The 24,027-nt window shown below is 37.7% G+C and overlaps 1 protein-coding gene across 4 annotated transcripts in view; it reads right to left on the reverse strand.

Annotated features, from left to right (window-relative positions):
* Positions 1-1,502: 1,502 nt before the first annotated feature.
* triqk (triple QxxK/R motif containing) overlaps positions 1,503-24,027 on the reverse strand; it is a 66,626-nt gene continuing 44,101 nt past the window's right edge. For all 4 annotated transcript variants that reach the window (XM_007249361.4, XM_007249364.4, XM_007249363.4 and 1 more), the window contains 2 exons: positions 18,852-18,937; positions 1,503-2,868 (listed from right to left, as the gene is read on the reverse strand). In XM_007249361.4, coding sequence (XP_007249423.1) covers positions 2,761-2,868; positions 18,852-18,937 — 194 coding nt within the window. In that variant the 3' untranslated portion in view covers positions 1,503-2,760. The remainder of the gene's footprint in view (positions 2,869-18,851; positions 18,938-24,027) is intronic.

Here is a 24,027-nt window from a genome sequence, read left to right on the forward strand (position 1 = left end):
ACACACACACACACAAACACACACTCACACAAACACAATACACAGCTCACATATACCTGTTAACTGAAGAAGGTAAACAGTCACAACATGAAGAAGCTGCAAGAAGACACACATGCACTGAGATACTGCCAATTTGGCCAATTACATAATTAGTAGACGGACTACGATCATTTTACACAGTCATTAGCTTTCATAATTAACTGTTTACATCGTTACAAACAGGGTGCAAATTAGCCATTTTGTCTCTCAGATTGAAACAAATAAACTATCTGAACAAAAGGAGCTTTGCTGTGTAATCTTTTTTTACTGTATATTGATACACAGTTGTATATGGCAACTACTGGCAAATATATATATATATATATATATATATATATATATATATATATATATATATATATATATATATATATATATATTTTTTTTTTTTTTTTTTTTTTTTATAGCTACAATACAGTTACTGCCAGAACAAAAGCCTCTCCAATCTCTAAACTTATCCAAACCATTAAAGACAAAATAAATTGAATGTACATATACAGCTCTGGAAAAAAAAATAAATCAAGAGACACTTCAGTTTCTGAATCAGTTTCTCTGATTTTGCTATTTATAGGTTTATGTTTGAGTAAAATGAACATTGTTGTTTTATTCAATAAACTACAGACAACATTCCTCTAAAATCCAAATAAAATTATTGTCATTTAGAGGATTTATTTGCAGAAAATAAGAAATGGCTGAAATAACAACAACAACAAAAGAAATGCAGGGCTTTCAGCTCTCAAATAATGCAAAGAAAACAAGTTCATATTTATAAAGTTTAAAAAAGAGTTTAGAAATCAATATTTGGTAGAATAACCCTGGTTTTAAATCACAGTTTTCATGCATCTTGGCGTGTTCTCCTCCACCAGTCTTACACACTGCTTTTGGATAACTTTATGCCACTCCTGGTGCAAAAATCCAAGCAGTTCAGCTTGGTTTGATGGCTTGTTATCAACCATCTTCCTCTTGATTATATTCCAGAGGATTTCAATTTGGTAAAAAAAAAAAAAATCATCCAGAGCTGCATTTTACTAATAATTAACACAGAAATCCAGGTATTTATATGTATATATAACAAAAGGTTCACTTACTGTTTCTTCAAAGGTTAGCTGTGAAGCTGTGATGTTTTACAGGACAAAACGTAGACAAAAGTCTTCATGCATAACAGTATGTTGTAAATAGGTATTTTTATACCTAGACCTGAATCCCATAGGCTGAATACAGTTGAGCATTCACTTACTTTTTCTATCCTGCACAGATGTTTACCCAAAGGTACTCAATAATAATGTGCTCAGTGTCCTCAATTCTAGAGTTTTTAAAGGGTTCACTGAGAGTGTCTTGAAACTATAGCTGTGAAATTGTTATATTTTACAGATCAATTCTGGACACAACTGGTCTTCATGCATAAGGATGTGTTGTAATTAGGTATTTTCAGAGCCATAAGTAAAAAAACAAATACAAAACAATTAGTCATAAAGCCATATACAAGGTTTTATTTTGATTGAACACAGTCTTGCCACAAAAGAAGATTTTGCCTTCATACCAGAAACAAAGTAGAAAAATGTTTTGTTCAATTGATTCTTCAATTAATGATAACAGAGGCCCTTCCTAGGAAAACAAGCATTAAGCAGCGAGGCACTAATCCTGAGCAGAGACGTGCACGTCATGCAGGGAATAATAAACCAACTCCCACTCTCTCTGGAATGAAATGAGTCGGTTCGGGATGTTTGCACGAGTTTTAATACACAATACAAAAAGGAGCGTAAATTAATCTTGAATGTCATCAACCTTCACACATTCCTCCCCCCCCCCCTTCGCTTTCTCTCTCTCTGTCTGATACGTATAAGGGAAGCGCTGCAGGTCAGCGAGCGGCGGAGGGCCGTGTTTTTCATCTTGTTCAGACTCCTCAAATGACACACGCACACACATTAGCGGAGAGCACGTCAAGGTCTTCATGACAAAGGGCTTTTATTGCTACTCATTCATAGAGGCTGACGGTATTTAAGATGCTAATAAGATGGGCTCTGACAGAGTGTGTGACAGAAAGAGCACTTCAGTATTCCGCACACACACACTCAATCAGCGGCTGGCTCTCCGTCTTTAATCTCCAGAGTTGAGATCCATAGATCCGCGGGCAGAAGATTTGTGGAGAGGAATGCGCATGCATGACTGCACTGAGAAACACACAGAAAAAAATTAAAAATAAAAATAACACGGTGAAAGCGTTCCATAATTCTTTCTGAAGATGGAATGCCACAGTAATGAGCCTTAAAGAATGTGAAGTGCACCTTGATACTGGCCATAAAGTACCAGGAGAACTAGGAGAGACACATGAGAGCCAGCTGGGGTTATAAAACAGGTGAAGGGAAAGATTTTATAACAATTTAATCTCAAAAGGACATAGAAAAGTAGGAAAATGAAAAAAAAAAACCAAGGGTTCACTCTTTGTATAACCTTTTGTTTGAAAGGACATTCCAGCATCTTACAAAATAAAAAAAGAGTGACCTTGGCACTTCCGCGTTCCGTTCTGTCACATGCACTGTATTGCCTTTGTTTGGTCTTTTCTTAAGCCTCCGCAGTCACAAAGGCCACTGAGATGTTCAGATGTAGTTTAGATGTAGAGAGTAGAGAGTCTTGTTCAGCCTCTGTAAACGAGGCAGGCTATGAAAAGGTTGCTGCTCCCAGCCTCCAAGAGTCCCCCACAGTGTCATTAAGTGCAGGTGATTAGTCCACTTCATTGTCCAGGTTAAGCTCTGTGCTCAGGTTGAGGTAGAAGAAAGCGTAAACACACAGGAGAAAGACCAGCACGGCCAAAACCACCAGGATGGTGTCCTAGAAGAGCGAAGAAAGAGGAAAAACAAACCAAAAGTCAATTAAAAATGCTGCAAATATGGTTAAAAGTAGAACTAGTTGGGTTCCAGATGGGCAACAAATGTACAACATTGTTATAGCCCACCTTAATGTTTTAACCCCTCCTGGTCCCATCATTGACCTCCATATTTGTGACCCACATGAAAAAAAAAACGTGCACAAAACATTCTGGTTCTCAATTACGATACCCATACAGGCCACACATGGGCGTGTTATCTGGGCAGCAGCTTCTCTGGACTGAATTTTTTTTTCTTACAACTAAATTCCTAAAATGTGCATTTTCTCACTTCCGACAACCCTGAAATGGTCATTAAGCTATATGTGCTAATGTTAGCATGCTATACATTTGTGGTAAACCAGCATAAAAGTTGGTATAGGGTACTGGGTAACAAAAGCAGCTTTTCTATTGCAAAACAAAAGTTTAATTCCTTGATAAGAAAAGAGTCCTTGGGTTTGATTTATATTCTTACATCATAACTTGCACACAAATCATGCTTCACAGAATATTTGATCTTGAGATGGTTTATATAAAACAGAGACAGTCATCCTGTCAAATGAGGAGCAATGGAGACGCGGAAGCAGACTCAATTGCGAATATTTATTTGAAAAACACAAGGAAATAAAACCAACAAACAATAAACTAAAGCAATAAGAAGTTAAGCAGTACATAGAGGAAAAAAAACAAAGAAGTAGGTAACCTGACTTGATGTAAAACACACAAGTACCGACAAGGGACACTAAAACCAAGGGATTATATACACACAAGAGAGGACAGGAAACAGGAAACATCTGGGAACAGGTAACGAGGGGGCGGAGCTACACATAAACATAGGTATGCGCACTGTAGACAGAGGCAGAGACACGGGAGGAACACACAGGGCCACGTGCAGGGGAAATGTAAATAAAAAATAAAATAAAAAAAACAGGAGGGAGGGAAAAACACAGAGACAAACAGAAGAGACACAGAACAGGACGAGAACATGATACATCAAACATCAGTAAAATGTTTGTTTTGTTTATTCATGACTGGAATTGTTTGTATTTACGTTCCTTTGATCACAATAACTAAAGTAAAGCAGCAGAACACCTCCACGAAACAACGCTCGCTCTCCCGCCACGGCATTTCACAGCAGGGGTGCCAAAGCCAAAACGCAATATAGACTAGACTACTGGTAGCAACACCTTGCAAAATCTGGACACTATTATTTTACTGTAACACTAGAGCATTAATAAGAATAAGCAGCAGGTTATAAATGTAACTAACTGATGGTTATCACAGCAGCCCTGTAACAGATCATGAGTGCACAATGCTCCTTTCCCTCTGAGCTTCTTAAACTAGCAGCCCAAGTAATCAATCTACTTTTTCCTTTTAAATCACAACTTTATTCTAGTGACTTTTCCTGGTAGGCTACTGTTTTTTTTTTGTTTTTTTTTTTAAACAGCCATGTCGCAGCACTGTTCACGTTACGTAACATTATTTGTGTACGCAGCTTATTTAATTAAACGTGCAGCTTATAATCACAAGTGGCTTATAGTCAGATATGTTTTAAAATAAGTGCGGCTTACATTCAGATGCGCTCAATAATCTGGAAGTTACGGTAGTTTGTGTAACTTGGTTCAAATGCAAGTTGAATGCTATGGTTAAAGGAGTCAGCAAAATGCCATAAATGTAAAAATATCATAATTTAAAGCATTTTTTAAAATAATAACATAGTTGGCTTCCTCTTTACTTGAAGGTCAAACTGCAGTGGGTTGGGCAAACTCACATCGTGACAAGAACGCACAGCAGGCTAGCTTACATTATTTACGTCATAAAACCGTCTCGCAGATCGGACAAAACTGGCTATTTGCTTGTAAAGCCGGATGAAAAAAAGCAGTGCAGTCATAACAAAATGAGTCTGAAAGAGCAAGTCCTGTTGATAAAATTCTTAAATTACCTAAAACACTCCAACCTGAACTATAGCCATTCAGAAGCTGTCAAAAACTTCTCCTTTATCCCTAAAGTAGGTTTGAGATGACAAACATGGGAGCCTTAAGTGCAACTAATGTGTTTTTAAAATGTGCTTCAGCAGATGCAGGTGTGTCATATGCCAAAATATAAATGCTTTTTGCACGAAGACCTCTGTGGCTTTTCACTGTTAACTGCACAGTTCAGCAAAGTTTACATCAAACACCAAACACTTTCCCTCACAGACTTTCACTGCTTTTAAAAAGCAGCAAAACTGATGTAGCTCAAGCAAAGGGCTTGTACAGTTCAAACTGAAGCATCGCCATTACTGATCTCCACAATGATTGCTAAAACTGCATGTGTAAAATGTTCAAATCTCAGGCATCCTAACTGTGCTCATCATTTGATCTTGCCTAAAAGGCAAATACACGCACAAAAAGCATCCAGTGAACACGTTAACTGAGTCATACACTCTACTCGTGGACACAATGGCCTTGAGAAAAGTTAATCTCCCAGAAATGTCTTTACTCTAATTAAGACTTCTACTTAATAGCAAAGTTAAACGGAAGATAGCTGCAGGACTGGAGCTCAAATCCGAGTTAAATTGTAAAAGTTAATCATTACATTTTGTGCTAAATTACAATCCTCATCAACCACTCTTTCATTAAGTGCAATTGTGCATTTAGCAAAGCAATTGTTCCTCATCGCGATAACTTATTATCAAACTTTCTAATCAAATCTTAAGTACTTTCGGAGACTTTCCCTCGGTGCAGCACTACGGGCAATGAGACGAGATTGCGCAGATATGCCGAACAATGAAAGAAAATTACACGACTGCACTCAATGAAAGACCCGGTGGCTTTTTGAGTGCATAAGCGCGTTCGCTCACTTTGACTGGGTTGATTTTGAACTGCTGGCGCTGCAGCTTTTATAGCATACGGTTGGATTTATAGTGCAACGTGACATTTGACGTCAAAACAATGCTACACTAAAAGCAACAACGTGAAGCATCAGTGATCTTCTTGTTGCTAGGTATTGCTTCTCAACGTTGAACATGTTGATCTGAGACTAGAGGGTTGTTTATACAAAGAATCTGTAATGATTATAAATAAATAAATAAATAAATAAATAAATAAATAATAATAAATGAGGCTTAACAATAAGCCAGATTAAGAAGAAAGGGAAACACTATAATGTAAAATAACTTTTACCTCCAAACTACGCCATTTTCACACCTGATCATAGGTGTGAAAGAGCACAATCTGAAGCATGGTTCATGTGTTTGATAGTGCATAGTGCTGAATACTGAATGGTCTGGTTAGTTTTAGTAGGTTTCACTCTATATATTAATTGAGTGCACTGATATATTTTGCTATATCATCACCAGTATACTTCACATTGCTTAGTGTGTAGAGGGCATGCATCTAACTTTGGCATGTTGCCAATTTAGCAAGTTAGCTTTTTATTAGGCGTTTTGTTAAATTTGCTTCAATACTTTGAGTGCACACACATCTTTCAGCAAAATAAATGTAACATTACTTTCTGTTTCCTTTTATTTCTGTTTATAAATAAGAATATTCATTCACAGTTACAGTAGATACAAGAATCATGAGCAAAATCTGTTGCACCCATACAGCTCAGTGACGCACATGCACACAGTTGGATTTTGGACCGAAACTGGTTTTCATTTTCTTTTGTTCAATGGGTGATAACAGTGTGCCTCAGCTTCCTGTAATTAATTCAGAAAGTCCAAACTATCTAAAAAAAAGTGTTTTTACACTGCAAACACACTGAGACTTTGGCACCTTTCCCACCTTCTATTTGGGTTTGGATATTTGGGTTGGTAGGTACTGTAAGTGCCTTACAGCCTTGTGTGATGTAATTTATTGATCCCTATACATGGTGTGTATATATATATATGTTCTGACCAACCAGCATTTAGCTATTCTGAACTTTAAAAAAATATATAATTAGTTGATAATTTAATTAAAGCATGACATATGTGAAATATGTGTAAAATAATAAAGTAATAATAGTAAATCATGGAGAATTTCAGTGCCCTGTGTTGCTTTGCTGGCAAACAAACCTCACCAAAAAAAAAAAAAAAAAAAAAAAAAAGGTTTTCAAAATGGAGAGAACTGATATAAAGAGGATGAAATTAGCTCTTCTAAAGTAAATATGACATAAATTAGCTAAATACATTAATTGAGAGATTCAGTAAAGTAAACATTTGGGTAAAGCTAAAAAAAATATAATACTGTTCAACTACAGCTAACAATGCCTTCAATATAACACAGGAAGTGACTGATATTTCTTTGTAATGAACTCAGTGAATACAGTAAACTATTCTCACAGCAGCAGATCATTACAAGACAAAATAAAACATCTGTTTATGAGTTTGTTACTTTACTATAAGCAAGCATGCCATATATGAAATGCTAACACCATCACCCTCTTAGACAGGACGTTTTATGATATGATGACAGGTTCACACAAAATTTTACTCATCTATAACACGTAGAATTGGTAGCGCACTTGGGGAACGTAATTAAATGAAAAAAGTCTTTCTTTTTAAAATAATTTTGTTCTAACCAATTTAGAAAAGCTATGTTGGCAATGTAATGCAAGAACGACACACACACATGCACACACACACTGCAGAGCAACACACAATTCCTCACAGAGACAAAGATAAGTCCTCCACCAAACAGACGGCTAATAATAATTCTACCAGATAAACTGAAGGACGGTTATTAAAAGTGGCCACAATGGCCATGACTATCTGTGTACAAGCTGCAGCAGCTGCCGTGGGTGTGTACGTCCTCATTAGCTCTCACTGGCCACTGCATTTATCTCATTCCAGCCAGACTCCAAACAGCTTAAGTCGTCCCTAATTGGAAAACTTTTAAATTTCATGCACTTTAGTTTCATTTATTACACTCGTGTTGATTCAGTTCTCAATTTAACTGGCTTGCGCCGAGGCATAATTGCTATCGCATCAAAGGGGGCTGTTTGGACTGTCTCATGTCTCTCTCTTGTGAAATGTTTCAGCAATATTTTCTTCACCTCCACACAAGCGTGGAATAGACGAGTGTGCCTGCGCACTGCTGCTTCTTAAACCTCTGAAATCTAATCAGGTTTAAGCCTTTAGCAAGATGACTAGGACTGTCATCATAACTCAATTTAAACTAAAGTTAAACACACAGACTTAAAAAAATATTAATCAAAAAGTGTGATTTTTCTTCTTGACTAGTGAGCAGTGATTCATTCACAATTTGTATGATAATGCAAATGATCATTTACTTACTAGTTTCTTATAGAACCTATTTACAGAATTTACTGTCAAAAGTTTAGACCACATGTTGTTGGTGTTCTAAACAACAGTGCATGAACACATCTTTTACAAACAACATACCATCATATATGATGAATATAAAAAAAAAATGATTTGACCAGAAATATATATACTTATCTGAAAGGGGTTCACCAAAAATTTTACCTATCTCTTAAAAGTAAGGTTACACTTGGGCAATACTTGGATGGTCCATGGTGGATGCCTTGTAGATGCTTAACTTACATTCAATTAAACATCTATTAAATTCAACTGAATTTTTTTGTTGAATTGATTAATTCTTTATTAAATGTAACCCTACACTAGCACAAACCCCAAACCTGGACCTTAATCTTAATCTTGTGGCTTTGAATTCAAATTTATTTTGAGGATCATTTACAAGGATCATTTACAATTAGCTAAGAGTTTATTTGCATTTAATAGATATTCAGTTAAACATCAGTTGAATGTTAGGTGAGCAGCTACTGTATAAAGCATCCACAGTGAACCATCCAAGTAAAAGTGATACCAAAAATAATAATAAAGATAAAAAATAGAGTACTTACGACATAATGTCCCAATTATTAATTGACCTGGTTAAGACACAATTAATCATTGTTCTTTTTTTTGCTAATGTTTCTTGACTTATTATTAGCAAATAGCAAATAGCATTCTTGAGCATTATAATTTAGTAATGTTTAATAATCTTAACTAGTCTTAACTAGTGTCAGTTAATAGTTATTTAAGACAATATTTAGTCATAAGTACTGTTATTTGTGACCTATATTTTACGTAAAGTGTTGCCAATGATTCCTTTTATTTTAATACAGTACAGTATGTTTAATGTGTTAACCTCTTGAGACCCTGCATCCTCCTATGGGGACAGATCATTTCTGCTGACCTACTTACTTTTTGTTTCAAATTAAATCTTTGACCTTTTGGCCTCATATGGAAACACTACCCATATTATTTAGTGGTCACATGACAACATTACACTCAATCGATTGGAAACAAGATGGTGGGAATCCCAGTCAAAAGTTTCTACAGCCAGTCATATAGAGAAATGTGGCCAAGGTAAACCTTTTTACTAAAAATTGTACTAATCCCAATATATATATATATATATATATATATATATATATATATATATATATATATATATATATATATATATATATATTTTTTTTTTTTTTTTTTTTTTTTTTTTTTAAATGTACACTATACAAAAGTCTGAGTCTCAGAAGGCTTTATAGGCTAATGACTGGTTATTATAGATTGATTATCATAGTTTGGCCTGTTTTTTAAAAACTGATAACTTCATTAAACAACAACAATAATTGGTGAACAACAAGGAAACTAATAGTTTCTACTAATGCTTAATTACAGTGTCTCAAATAATCAAATGATTTTCATAGCTAGTGTACAGCAGCTATTAGGACACTCCATAAACGACTGTATATTAATGCACAAGGGTTTCTCTGTTCTGTGTGAGATTATCGAGAACAGGATGGAAAACTCTGGGAAAAGACCAACAGCATCATGTGACAACCCTGCAACAGCTGTGGCCTGCTCACTGTGTCTTCCCAGGCATATGGCAACAGGCCACAAACTCTCCAATCGTTCCACTCTAACACACACACACACACACACACAGTGTACACACAGAGTACACACAGTACACAGATTTCCACATCTTTCCTCACTTTAGTTCTCATGGTCTCCCTATTTCACTGCACTTCCTCAAATGTCCTCGTATGACACTTCTCATGAAGCTCCTCCGTCCATAAACACACACGTTATCAGGAGTTCAGCTGCGCCGCTGTGAGCAGCTATAAAGCCCAGGCTGCCAAATGCCACTGGCCAACAGAAACAATGGATATAGGATTTATTCTCCTGTTAAGTGGCTGCCTACATCCCACAGCAAGCACTATTTGCCAGGCCCAGGTGTGTTGTATACTCAACCCCCCCTGCCCCCCACCCCACCCTTCTCCGCGAACAGTCGCTGGCAGGCGGGCTACAGTTTGCGAGTGTTTGTGTCTGTATGTGTGTGTGTGTATGTGTGTGTGTGTGTGCGAGTGCAGCATAACAGTGAGTTTCCACATACACAGCCTGTCAGCGCTCATAAAACACAGAGGTGTGAACAAGCCTCATAAACACAGTTCAGATAAGCGCTCCAACACCAGCAAGCAATACCGGTGCAGCTCTAGCGCCGGAAATGCCCTCCGTTTTACACCGGCGAAGCTGTACGAGGTGTTGATCCACCTCCACTTCAATCCTGTAAATACACTAGAAAGCGCCTATTCTGTAATGAGCTATCAGTTCATGATTATGTCAGAACTGGCACGTTTTGCTCTGTTGCTGCATTGTGATGACACAGTTACATAATGCAGTATACTGGAAAAGTGGAATAACTTACTAAAACAAAGACAGCACAAGTTTACTTGTTGTGTTGAATCTCTGCTGTGTTTCCTCTATTGGCTTAATTTAAAACGTGAAACATCCACGCAAAAGGTATCCATAGGTCTGCTCTTATCATTTTGTGGAAAGGCAACCAACACTAGAACATCCTTATGCAGAGAAATGGCTTAGTTATGGTGCTAAATGGTGCTTATGAGGCTCTTTCCATCCCGATAGCATCACAAGCACCAGACTCACACAATTCACAGAGCTCCAGGACAGAGCTGCTTCTTAACCCACAGGTTTACTCAGAGACTGTAAAAAAAGATGGACGCCGTGTCGCCGTTCCCATTCATTCAATTAAAAAAGAAAATGAAGCCAAAATCTTCCGCCATGTTGGCGATCCTGATACCCGATTCCCAGTCTGCGCAGTAAAGACCAGAGGAGGGAGAAAGACTGTGGAGAGACAGCCTACTCATTTAAATAACCCCGCCCCTGAGAGCTGCCTCGAGGTCACAGGCTGCAGAGTGGAGCTGACGATCTGTTATTGATCCCGCCCATAGCTAGCTCTTTTACAATAACCACACCTTTTTTTGAATAGAGCTGAATAACGTTTTAAAAAATGAATTCTGTGGGGATACAAAAATTTGACAATATAAGCAGAGGTTACACTAGCTGTTACATTTAAATAATGTTAGAATAAGAGTTAGAATTACAGTATATTAGAAAAAAACGTGATTGAGAGTTGTCTGTTTTGCCATTGAAACCTATGGGGATGGGTGGGGTTACACAGCTTTCTGCAACCGAACAGCAGGGGGTGCCCGACCTGTGGTGGCTTTACTTTTAAGAGACGATGTTCTGTCCAGCTACACACAGTCTATGGGTTTACTCCATGATGCTGGCCCACCCTTTGTATCTAAAACAACTTTAGCTCTTCTGGAAAGCTTTCCACAAGGTTTAGGAGCGTATTTATATAGGATTTATTTCATCATACTTATATAATTGCACATGTGAGGTCAGACACTGATGCTGGATAAGAAGTACTGACTCTTCATTCGAATTCACCCCAAAATTGCACTCTGTGCAAGCCAGTCAAGTTCTTCCACATCAAACTTGCTCATCTATGTCTTTATGGGTCTTGCTTTGTGCACGGGTGTGCATTCATGTTGGAACAGGAATGGACCATCCCTAAAGTGTTCCTGAGACGTTGGAAGCATGAAATAGTCCAAAATTTGACTGGAACTAAGGGGTTGAGCCCAACCGCTTGAAAACAACCCCACAACACAATCCCACATACACCAAACTTTACACTTGGTGCAATGCAGTTGCTCCAATGCACCATCAATGGGCCTATATTAAGGCCGATAGAGCCAAAACCTGTTGACAATAAACTCAAACCTGATTCTTACCAAGAGCTCTTTGAGTATAATAGGCTTGACCTACTATAGATTAAGAAGCATCACACACACACATGCTGTATGAACAGCTATGGCGTCTTTAAAAGCTGATAAACACAGATAATCTGATTTTACATTATAAACATTATACAGGTCCTTTATGTGACTTCTACAAAGCTGCATATCTTTGTCAGTAATACGTGTATTGGAATGTGAAGCCGGAGAGTGAAACAGTTAAAAACCACGGGCCTGTAGATGTTTAGTATTCAGTGCCAGGGGCAGTGTGCTGGCATCCCGTATTCCAGGCCAGTCGGTCTATGCTGAGGAGGCAGCCAGCTCCTCTCCTCTCTGCCAGGCTGTGCCATCCGCTGTGCCTGGCACCAGGGGGGCGAGTGGTGCCCACAGCAGGCGGCCTGGCGCCCGATGCCTCCCCACGCCGACAGGCAACATCCCAGCACACCAACTGGTCAGTGCATGGAGAACAGCAGCTCACAAAGGCTGCCAACACACTGTGGCCTGACACACACACACACACACACCCCTTCAGCCTGCATCACAGAGAAAACACAGCTGGAGAAAGAGAGAGACAGCAGCAGAGAGAGAAAAATGGAGGGACATTTAGAAATAGAGACAGAAAAAAAAGAGAAAAAGACATGTGAAAAGCACAAGATACATTTTATAAAAAAACAGAGAAAGAGAAAGAAGCGAAGGAATGAAATAAAGATGTAGAGACTAGTATGAGCAGAAACTGGAGAAACAGAAACCAAAGTAAAGAACAAAAAAAGCAAAGATCTACGAAAAATAATAAGAAGAGAGGGTCATAAGGGGAGAGACACAAATAAAGACAGAAAACATAGAGAGAACAAAGTACGCAAAGAAACAGAATCAGAGTAAAATGCAAAAATATGAGCGAGAAAGAGAAAGATGAAAGAGAAAGACACAAAAACATTATTTGACTGCAATAAAACAAAACAGAATATGAAAAAGAAAAAAGAGCTAGACAGCAAGAAAGAGCAGAAAAAGAATACAGGAGAAATAGATAATAAAAACAGAAAGAGTAATAAATACATAAATAAATAAATAAATAAATAAATAGACAGATAGAGTGTAAAAAAATCAATTGATTGAGAAAGCAAGAGAGAAACAGTGTGAGTGAGACAGACTTTGGAAGAAAAAGAGTGAGAATGAAAGAAGCAACAAAGTAGAAAGAGAGACTGAGAGGTATGAACAAAAGAAAATAGAGAGAGCAGTGAAAAATAAGAAACAAGAAAACAAGACAAAAAGAGAGGGGGGGGGGTAAATAAATTAAACAAATTAAATAAATGAATCAAATAAATAGAGAAAGGAAAAATGGGAAAATAAACATCTAGCCAATCAGAACAGCAATCAGAATGCAAGAGAAAGAGCAAGCAAGTGAGAGAGAGCTAGAATGATAGAGAGACAGAGTTAGTGAGAGAGTGAGAAAGAGAGAGAGAGAGAGCTAGAGTAAGAAAGAGAGAGACAGAGTTAGTGAGAGAAAGAGAGAGAGAGTGAAAAAGAGTGTAAAAGCGAGCAAGAGAGAGAGAGTTAATGAGAAATAAAGTGAGAGAGAGATAACTAGTGGGAGAGTGAGAAAGAGTGTGAGAGTATAAAAAGAAAGAGAGAGAGAGAGAGAGAGAGCTGCTGCACAGGCTGTGTCGGTGTGTTCCTCCAGCTTGACTGAGGAATGGTCGTGGATGAAGAGCCACCTGCCAAGCATGCATGACCAGAGGGAACGGCCAGTGGAAAAACATGCGGGGTAAAGTCTGAGTCAAGCGCTCGAGAGAGAGAGAAGCCAAGAGAGACATACCACAGCTCCCAGTACAGCTCACAGGTCCGGCCAACACACAACAAACCGTGCGGAGCTGAGAAGTCCTTTACTCAGCGCTACGGCCAATACAAACACGCTGCGGTCCATGTTCCTCCACCACTCTCCAACACAATGACCAACAGCTGACACTCACACGCAGTAAACAAACCCACTGACACACGTCCAGCCCAAACAAAAACAAATCACTCCATCTCCAACATTAATACAGTCTTGACTGCACACCGAGCTCATGATCCAGCGCTTTACAACCCCATCCCTACTGTACGCTTACGCCAGAGCCACCGTACGTGATTTTAAAAATCACATAGAGTAAGAGAGGCCTAATTCAGACCTTTTCTAGAATGCTGTTATAGAATACTAGAACTAGAACTGAATTAGGGTATGGTATTCTAAAACAGTGAACAGTGTGAAAGAGGGACTACCCTCTACACAAATCTGAAAGGGAAGATAACCTTCTAGAACACTGTTTCTTTTGTTGTTACTGTTCTAGAATGCATGTTTGGGTCCATTCTAGAACAGTGTGGATAACCTTCTGGATCAGCATTTTTGTTTTAACCGAACAGATTAAACATTCTACAACAAAAATGCTGTTCCAGAATATTCTCTCAAATCACACTGTTCTACAATGCATCCAAAATAAAAAATACTACAACTAGAACTGAATTAGGGTATGGTATTCTAGAACAGTGAACAATGTGAAAGGGGGACTGCCCTCTACACAATTTTGATCTAAAATGAAAATCTAGAACACTGGAATTAAAGGTAACATTCTAGAACAGCAAGTGTTGGTGTGTACATTCTAAAACAAATAACGATTTGGTGGAAACATTCTAGAACATCTTAACATTCTAGAGCACTTTGATTGGTAATAGGTGTAGTCGGGAATAGTGTGAACTGGGACATAACAGTGACATAAAAGTGTTGGTGGGTATTTTCTAGAACAGCATGATATTAGGGCATGATATTCTTGAACTGGGGGGGATTACCATCTGCAAAATCTGAAGCGGAAATAACATTCTAGTAAAGTGTTTCTTTGCTGTTGCTGTTCTAGAATGCATGAAAAAATAGCAATAACAATACTAATAGTAATAATATTAGACTAAAGCTTGTTGATGGGTAAATTCTAGACCTGCATGAACAAATAGGCTGTTTAAGAATGTTATTTCAATTTACATTGAACAATGTGAATTATGAAATAAGATTCTAGAACAGTATAATTTTTTGGTAAGTACATTCTAGAAAAATATGACTTGGTGGATACATTCTAAAACTTCATAACATTCTAAAGCAGTATAATTATTGTGAGTGCATTCAGGAGTAGTTTAAATTATAGGAGAGAACATTCTAGAAAAGTATAAACAGGAAAAGCTGTCCAGTAAAATGTGATATGGGAAATAACAAACTACAATTGTATGATTGTTGGTGGGTACATTCTGGAAAAGCATGAACAGAAAAAAATACAACAAATAACATTCTAGAACAGGTTGCATTCTAGAGCAAAATGATAGTCATTCAGTGTATTTTAGAACACTGTGAATGTGGTGATAACATTTTTAAACTAGTGTCAAATTTAGAATTCTTCTAGAAAGACGCAACCCAATTTACTGTTCCTGAAAACTAGGCCTAGAACTCAATTAGGCTCTAGTATTCTAGAACTGTGAATTGGGATACAACTTTCCCAAGAAAAAAGTCAGAATTAATGCATAATATTCTGGAACAGTGTGACCAGGGCTGGTTACCTTCTACTGAAATCTTGAAATAAAGATATCTAGAAAATAATTTTGTGTGTTATAATGTTCACTCTGTTTGGTTTAGAATGCATTTTGGGTGCATTCCAGACATTCTAGGACATTATAAGTTGATAGAATATAAATGTTGGTACATTCCTTAACAAACTGATTGTCAAAAAAAAAAGGGGAAATAACATGTTCTAAAATAAATTACTTTTAATCACATATAATAAGAGTAGCATTCAAAAAGTCACTGCTGTCGTATTACATCACAAATGCTTAACCTTCACAAAAAATCTATTTGGTCCAGTGCCAGTTTTTACAAACCACTCCAATCAAAACTCTACAGTTCACATATTTAACCTCCCAGTACTGCAGTACTGACATTAAAGCCTGCTCTAGAGTTACTACACAAATATACATAGCTCTGCAACACTGCTGCTGAAAGTGTGAGCAGAAACCTTTTCTAAGCTTCCGAGCAGAAACTGTCTCCAGAAGAGCTCCTTAGACTAATGTCCCGCACAGCCTGCACCCAGGCTCCACCTGCACTGCTCAGTGTTATGTTTTTGCACCTGAACCACATTATTAGCTCACAATGAATTCCAGCTTGAGCTGAATCAGGTGTGCTGGAGCAGGAAAAACTCAACACTGCACCGTGCACCTGCTCAACACTGCTTTAGACACAACACTCTGTTTTTATTCTAAAACCACACGAGTTTAAAATGTGCTCCATGTTATGATAGTAATGTTGAATCAGCTGTTGTAGGTTTAAGGACTTGTGTGTTTTACAGGAGTAAAAACATTGGGAGTGCAGATATGTTTTAGATAAATGTAGATATGCTGTAAATTGTAGATGTGTGTAGATATGTTAGAGGTCTAGATTTACAGAATCAGATAATCACACATTTAATTTATTCAGCACGTGTTCTATGGTGCACTATATTGGACAATTACATGTGAAACAATTTGACTACATGAGAGTATTTACTCCCACTTTATAATAAATGTCTCTAATAACTGTGAAGTTACACATTCACAATCCATGTATTGTATATGTTGTCCATCTTCCCATAGTAAAATATGAATAATGATTTTCACCCAGCCCTAATGAATTTAATATAAATATGAATTTATACGCAACTTTTTTCTACACATTGACACACAATATGCCCATTAGGGATGCAACGGTACAGTGTTGCCATGGTTTGGTTCCTATCGCGGTTCTTGAGCCACGGTATCGGTTCGAACCAAAAATAGTCTTTGACATTCACATCTGTTTTTTAATGCTATTTTTATTTTACATAAAGCTCTGGCATGGTAATCACAAGTAACCAAGTATTATCATTAAAAAAAAAAACGAACGAAATAATGAAAACTGAAAGTAAAAAAACATTTTCGTTAACTGAAACTAATAAAAGCGGCAATTAAAAGAAAAAAGGTAACAAACTGGAACTGTACTGAGAGTTTATAAAACTAACTAAAACGAAATGAAATTACTGATAGAATACCCTTCGTTTTTGTGTTTGCAGGAGGAGCACTCACTGCAACTACCAACCGCCGCATAACATAACCTGTACAACAAATCTGAAACAACATGTACTTCACCACTAGTTACACTGTTATTACACAGCTTGCTAATTTGCAACTTCACTGTTATTACAGTCACTTATTTTAAACTAGGACTGGGTATTTCAGGAAAAACAACTTTCTGGAACCGTGAAAACTGTGTGATAATCTGAGTGAATAATTAATATTTATTAGAACACAGACAGACAAACAGAGAGACAGACAGACACTTAATTCTGATAGAATTTCTTTTTCATTTTTTTCACCTGAAGGAGGTCATACCAATCTAGAACAGTGTGCACTGACATAACATTCTAGTGCATTCCTTTGCCTAATATACTGTATGCGTTTATAGTATAGAGCTCGTTCCTGTTTTTGTATATTTCTATATATTCGGTATATTTCCTGTTTTATGTAATATATTTAGGTATGTATATTAATGCTACAGTGCTGTACAGTGATTACCTGGTCCTCACCACGAGCATATCAATGCAAAAATGTCCTGGGATGCTCTACAAAGAACAATAAATACTAAAATACTCAAAAAATCTGAATTACGACATAGCATTCTAGAGCAGTGTGAATGCAGATAACTTTTACAAAGGTCTAAATGTTGGTGGGTGCATTCTTGGACAGTGTGAAATGGAAGATAACATTCTAGAACAGTGTGAATTGGGAAATATCATTCTAGAACTGTTTTTTGTTGGTGGGTACATTCTTAAACAGTGTGAATTGGGAGATAATATTCTAGAGCACAACTTTATTAGTGGTGGATTCTAGAACAGTGTAAATTAAATAACATTCTAGAACTGTGTGACTTGAGAAACAACTATCAAGAACTGTGAAATTACATTCTAGAGCAGTAATATGTTGGTGGGTACATTCTAGATTAGTGATAACTAAGAAATTCTACAACATTCTAGAACAGCGAGTACTGGAGGAAAACATTCTAGAATAGTATGATTGTAGATGAGTACATTCTAGAACAGTGTGAATTGGGAGATACCATTCTAGAACAGTAACATGTTGGTGGGTGCATTCTAGAATAGTGATAACTGAGAAATAACATTCTAGAACAGCGAGAACTGGGAAAAAACATTTTAGAATAGTATGATTGTAGATGAGCACATTTTAGAACAATGTGAATTGGTAGATAACTTTCTAGAACAGTATGTTGCTGTATTTTAGAACAGAGTGAATTAAAATCTATTTCACACTGTTCTAGAAAGCACGTACCAAATATTCTGTTGAAGACTGTTATCACATTGTTCTAAAATACAGCCAGCAACAATCATTTTAATAGATTTTCAAACAACATGACTGATTTTTGATTAGCACATTTTAGAGCAGTGTAAACATTCTAGCATAATTTGATGTTTTACAGGAATGTGCATGCCAAGAAAAGCAATTCAAACTGGGTAAATAAGCTGGGGATTCTAGAAAAAAGGTACTATTGCTTCTGGGGGTGTTGCAGAAGAGTTTGAATGAAAGAAGAACTTTGTAGACCAGTGCTGTCTGGAAATGAGAACAGGTGGGCGTTCTGGAACAATATTTGAGTTTGCTGGTGTCTGATGAAACCTCTGGGTCTGGCCTTAACACTAAAATCAATGCAGCTGAGTCACCACCTTTAGATCGATGTGCCATGATGCACGGATATATTTTTACACCCCTAATAGGCATCAGTTGGGGCAGATGGAGAGATAATAAGGACAGACAGTCAGCTCACCCTGATTCCTGGAGCGCTCTTCTTCGCTTCGGCCTTCAGACGCGTGGCTCTCAGAGCCGGCTTCGTTTTCTTATAATCCTGCTTACCTGGGAGGAAAAGAAGAAAACACACACACACACACACACACACTGGTGAAATATTTCAAAATGGTGAAATCTTTCATATTAGGCTTTCTAATTTCTTTAATAGCACTAAAATATAACATTGGTATGGTGCTGTTAATCTATTAAATATGAATTATTGATTGAATCATGTTTAGTAAATCTAAATTGTTTGTCTTTATTTGCTATATGGTAACAAAGCTTTGAACAACTTAATCATTATCTGATTTATATTATTTTTACATTTTTCTGTTGGATTTTGGTCATGCTACTAGTCCCACAGTCTGGGATACTGACACTATTTCCTATATCAGTCTGTTTTAACTAAACATTTTTTCATAAGAATAAATGCTATTTACCTCATTTAGTTTTGTCTAAATGAGGCAAAAACACTAGCAAAAAACCCACAAGCACCATCAACCACATGGGATACCACATTTACCACTTGGCAATACCCTCAGCAACCACCTTGAGATACCATAGCTACTGCCCAACAACTACGACGCAACAATATAGCAACTCTGTGAAACACCATATTGATCACTTTGGTTACTACTACTAGATAATATGATGTTACACGTTTTATTGACACTTCAACTTCCCAGGATACCATAATAACCACCTAGCAACATCACAGCAACTACCTTAGCAGCATCTTAGCAACACATGGGATACCATAGAAATGCCCTAGCCACATCAAATGGACCACACATTTTCTACCTTAGTAGCATTATAGATACCTCAGCAGCTCATTAGTAACACCATAGCAGCCACTCAACAATCACTTTAGCAACATCATAAAAATAATCTGAAAAAATCATCACAACCACATAAAACCCACCTAGAATATAGCAACCACTTAGCAACACCATAGCGATCACCTAGTAACACTAAAGCAACCACTCAACAACCACCATAGCAACCAGCTTGCAACACTACACAATACCTATTTAGCAACCAATTAGGAACACCATATAAACCATGTAACAACCAATTCATAGAAAGCAAAATCATAGAAAGCACATGTGATATCATAGACCATTATAACCAGATAGCAGTTCCACAGCAACCATGTGTAATATTGCAACCACGTAATCTAGTAATACAAAATCAACATAGCAAGAATCTGTAACACCCCCTGTGATACCAACTTAACACCAACAGTAACTTACAACCAATAACCACCCAGTAACAACCACATATCAATAGCCTTGAAGCTGAAACCACTTCAGCTGTGCAACCGTTATGAATAACCTCCAGGAATTTCACTTCTACACACGATTGTTATTAGTGAGGCAGGGTTGTGGTGTTTCCAGGAACGGCTTTGTTATAATGACGTGCAGCATTTCACAGAAGCTCACGCTATGAGTAAATATATAATGTAGTAAAGTAAATGCACTCGCAGATACATGCACTGTTTGCCCACATAAGTTCACATAAGCTGCAGTTATAGTAAATGCTGTTTTTACCCCATAGTGAACCCACAGGGCACAACAGCCACCTGGCACACTGTGTGAGTGTGAGGGTCTGTCAGTGTTCATTGCGTGTTTGTGCGGCTGCTGATGAAGGAAAGAATGAAACGAGTAAAGAATGAAAAATGTGAAAAGGCAACAGCTTGGAGAAGAGTGTGAGGGGGCGGCGTGTGTGTGTGTGTGTGTGTGTGTGTGTGTGTGTGTGCACGCGCAACAGCCGAGGGGTCAGGCTCAAGGTGCCCTGAGTGCTGTCCACACACTGGGGCAGTTCAAGTGCACCTTCTGCCTCATTAAGGCTTATTTACATGGAGGAGAGAGAGAGAGCGACAGGGAGGGGAGGGGAAGTGTGTGGTCTCTCTCTCTCTCTCTCTCTCTCTCTCTCTGTGAGCGACAGAGAGAGAGAGAGAGAGAGAGAGAGAGAGAGAGGGAAGGGGTGTGGTGGAGAGAGACCTCATCCATCTCCAGACATCTATGCAAGACAGTGACCTCTCCCAAGAGACTGGAGGGTCTCTCTCACCATAAGGTGTGCCTTCTGGCCCAACACAGGGGCAAGAGGAGGTAAATACCCCCACCCTGACTCTGTTCCTGAGAGTGACAGATACACTCCAGACTAGGAAATGGCACTATTTTGTTTTTATTGGTCCTTTTATTTTTGTCTTGCATTCATTTTGACATTCATTACAAGAAATTATTTAGTATATTGAATACATGTAAGTATATACAGTAGTTGCTGACATTAACTTTTTAAGTTAATTTACAGCTCTGAAAAAAATAAGAGACCACTAAAAATGATACATTTCTTTGATTTTTCCAAATTGAAAACCTCTAGAATATAATCAAAAGGAAAATGGATGATCACAAGCCATCAAACCAAGCTGGACTTATTTGCACCAGGAGTAGCATTAAGTTATCCAAAAGCTGTGTGTAAGACTGGTGGAGGAGAACATGCCAAGCATGAAAACTAAATCTATCCATCCATCCATCCATCCATCCATACATATATCTATCTGAATATGAACTTTGTTTTCTTTGCATTATTTGAGGTCTGAAAGCTCTGTATTTTTTTTTTTTTTGTTATTTCAGCCATTTCTCATTTTCTGCAAATAAATGCTCTAAATGACAATATTTTTATTTGGAATTTGGAAGAAATGCTGTCTGTAGTTTATAGAATAAAAAAATAATGTTCATTTTACTCAAACATATACCTGTAATTAGAAAAAATGGGTCAAAAATGGATCGGTAACAAGGGCAAAAACAAGGAAAACGTATCATAGAAGATCTAGAAAACTAGATTTAATATTTGGCAAAGAGCTAAGGCAACAGAGTGGTATTTATACTAAAACAGACCAGGTGTGTGCAATCAGAAGCTGGGAGAGCGTGAACGCCAAAGTGTCACATGATCAGCAGAGTCAGTAAGGTCTGGTGTGAGTGCATGCTGGGATTTGGAGCCTTTGTTGTGTGAATTAGAGTCCAGAGCAGGAAGACTATCAACGTTAGGACTGACAAAAATGTATTCTTACAAAGATTTTTTTTTTTTTTTTTCGCATCTACAGTCTGGGTTAAAGTTGATAAAACAATTAATTGTTAATTAATTTCCATGACTATTTAAACATCAAAATCTATATAATGTTACAGAAACAGCTCTTACTGCACAGACAAAATTGTGATCGTATTTGTTTGAAATTGCTGTTTACATATACTGAAATTTTACATTGTAGCAAGTTGTGGCTTTTTGTGATTTTTTGTTCACAGTGCAAAATGATGCAGTGATTGTAATTTGATAGTTTTATTCAACAGTGTTTCCAAAGCTAGACTAAAGCGGCTGAAAAACCGTCAACACAATGCAGCATTTTTTTCAGTTTTAACATTTTCAAACACTCTACACTGGTCACATTGGCAAAAGCTTTGAACGCATCCATCTCGTGAATCGCTCATTGCTGTACCACGGATCCATAAAAATGCAATTATTCCAGCTTCAAAGCACTTAGCCCACACCTTTAGAGATACGCGCTGCACATCATGTTCATCTCATTCTCAAAGTCTTCAACAATTCACTCCTGCACCTGCAGTAATTGTACATGGTGTGGAAAGCAAACCTCATTTTGTTCGCAGCCAACAGGGAGAGATTAGGTGTACGTCTTATTTTTGCAGAAACTTCCTGTTGTGGTGCAAATGCACACAACAAACACACTCCACCATCTGTTCCGAATGAATAGTTAATCGTAACCAAATCAAAGTAATTGCTCTGAGAATGTGAATAAATTGTTTATAAAGTGAGACTCTGTGGCTTTGCTCCTGCGCTGCTTCACGCGGTATTGACTTCTACACAGCCTTTCTCTGTGTATTTAGTGTGAAGAGCTATGACTGCTTTAGCCCTGTGGTTTCATCACGACTTTATTCAAACTGTTCTGCTGCATTACACCTTAGCATCCGTGCCATCGTTATCCAGGCATGCCAACATTTTATTCTGCATTCAAACAACAGGTTAATCTCAGGTGTCAATAGGGCCTAAAGTCTAAGGAACAGACTGACTTCCAATTCAGATTCAGATGTGGCCCCAATTAAGCATTTACCGTATTTTTCGCACTATAAGGCACACTAAAAATCCTTTACAGTGCGACTTATGTATGAATTTAGGTAAAGCCACTCTGCTGAAGATCAGTTAAGTTTCTCCAGCACCAAGGCTGAAGCAGTTTTAGCACTAGCCACTAACTGCAGCGCTAGCTCTTTCACCGTTCAGAGGTGAGTATATCAGACTGTAGCCTGCATGTTTATCGTGTTAAAATAAGCTACGTGGGACGAACCGCTAGCTGATAGCACCCTGGCTTATCGGAACACTCTTCACAGGGTTCCTCAGTGTAGCGCTGGCGGGTGGCGTTTACTAGCACTAAGCACTGCTGCTAACCATGGCTAGAGCTTCTGCTAACTGTGCTATAATACTGGAAATCAAAGTTTACTGTAAATAAACAGAAGCCCTAAAGCACCCAAATAAAAGTTTTTAGGAGGGAAATATGTGTAGATTAACATCCAGCACTCCATTGACTTTACTGAATTAGAAGCATGGTGAAACATGGTGATATCCTTGTTCCTTACTATTGTCGCTTAAAATATGCCTTATAATACAGTGTGCCTTATAGTCCATAAAATACAGTAATAGATTTCTAATCCAGCCTAAGATTGCAACAGTATGAGATTTTCCTGGTACGATAAACATCTGTGATGTTATGGTCATCACAGTTATATATTTTTTAACAAAATAATGATAATAAACAGAATTACACATATAATTAGAATAGCATATAATTATACAACATTATATAACTAAATCATGTTATTTTTTTGCATTTAGACATCAGATATGAAGTAAGTAATTATTACTGGTGTTTGGGTTGAACTGGGAGGGGTTTGTATTGTACTGGGAGGGGTTTGGGTTGTACTGGGAGGGGTTTGTGTTGTACTGGGAGGGGTTTATGTTGTACTAGGAGGAGTTTGTGTTGTACTGGGAGGAGTTCGTGTTGTACTAGGAGGAGTTTGTGCTGTACTGGGAGGAGTTTGGGTTATTAGGTTGTTGAATATGTTTTGGAGAGAAGTATGTGTTTAACA

The sequence above is a fragment of the Astyanax mexicanus genome, chromosome 3, assembly GCF_023375975.1.
Source record: "Astyanax mexicanus isolate ESR-SI-001 chromosome 3, AstMex3_surface, whole genome shotgun sequence".
In the NCBI taxonomy this organism is placed as follows: domain Eukaryota; kingdom Metazoa; phylum Chordata; class Actinopteri; order Characiformes; family Acestrorhamphidae; genus Astyanax; species Astyanax mexicanus.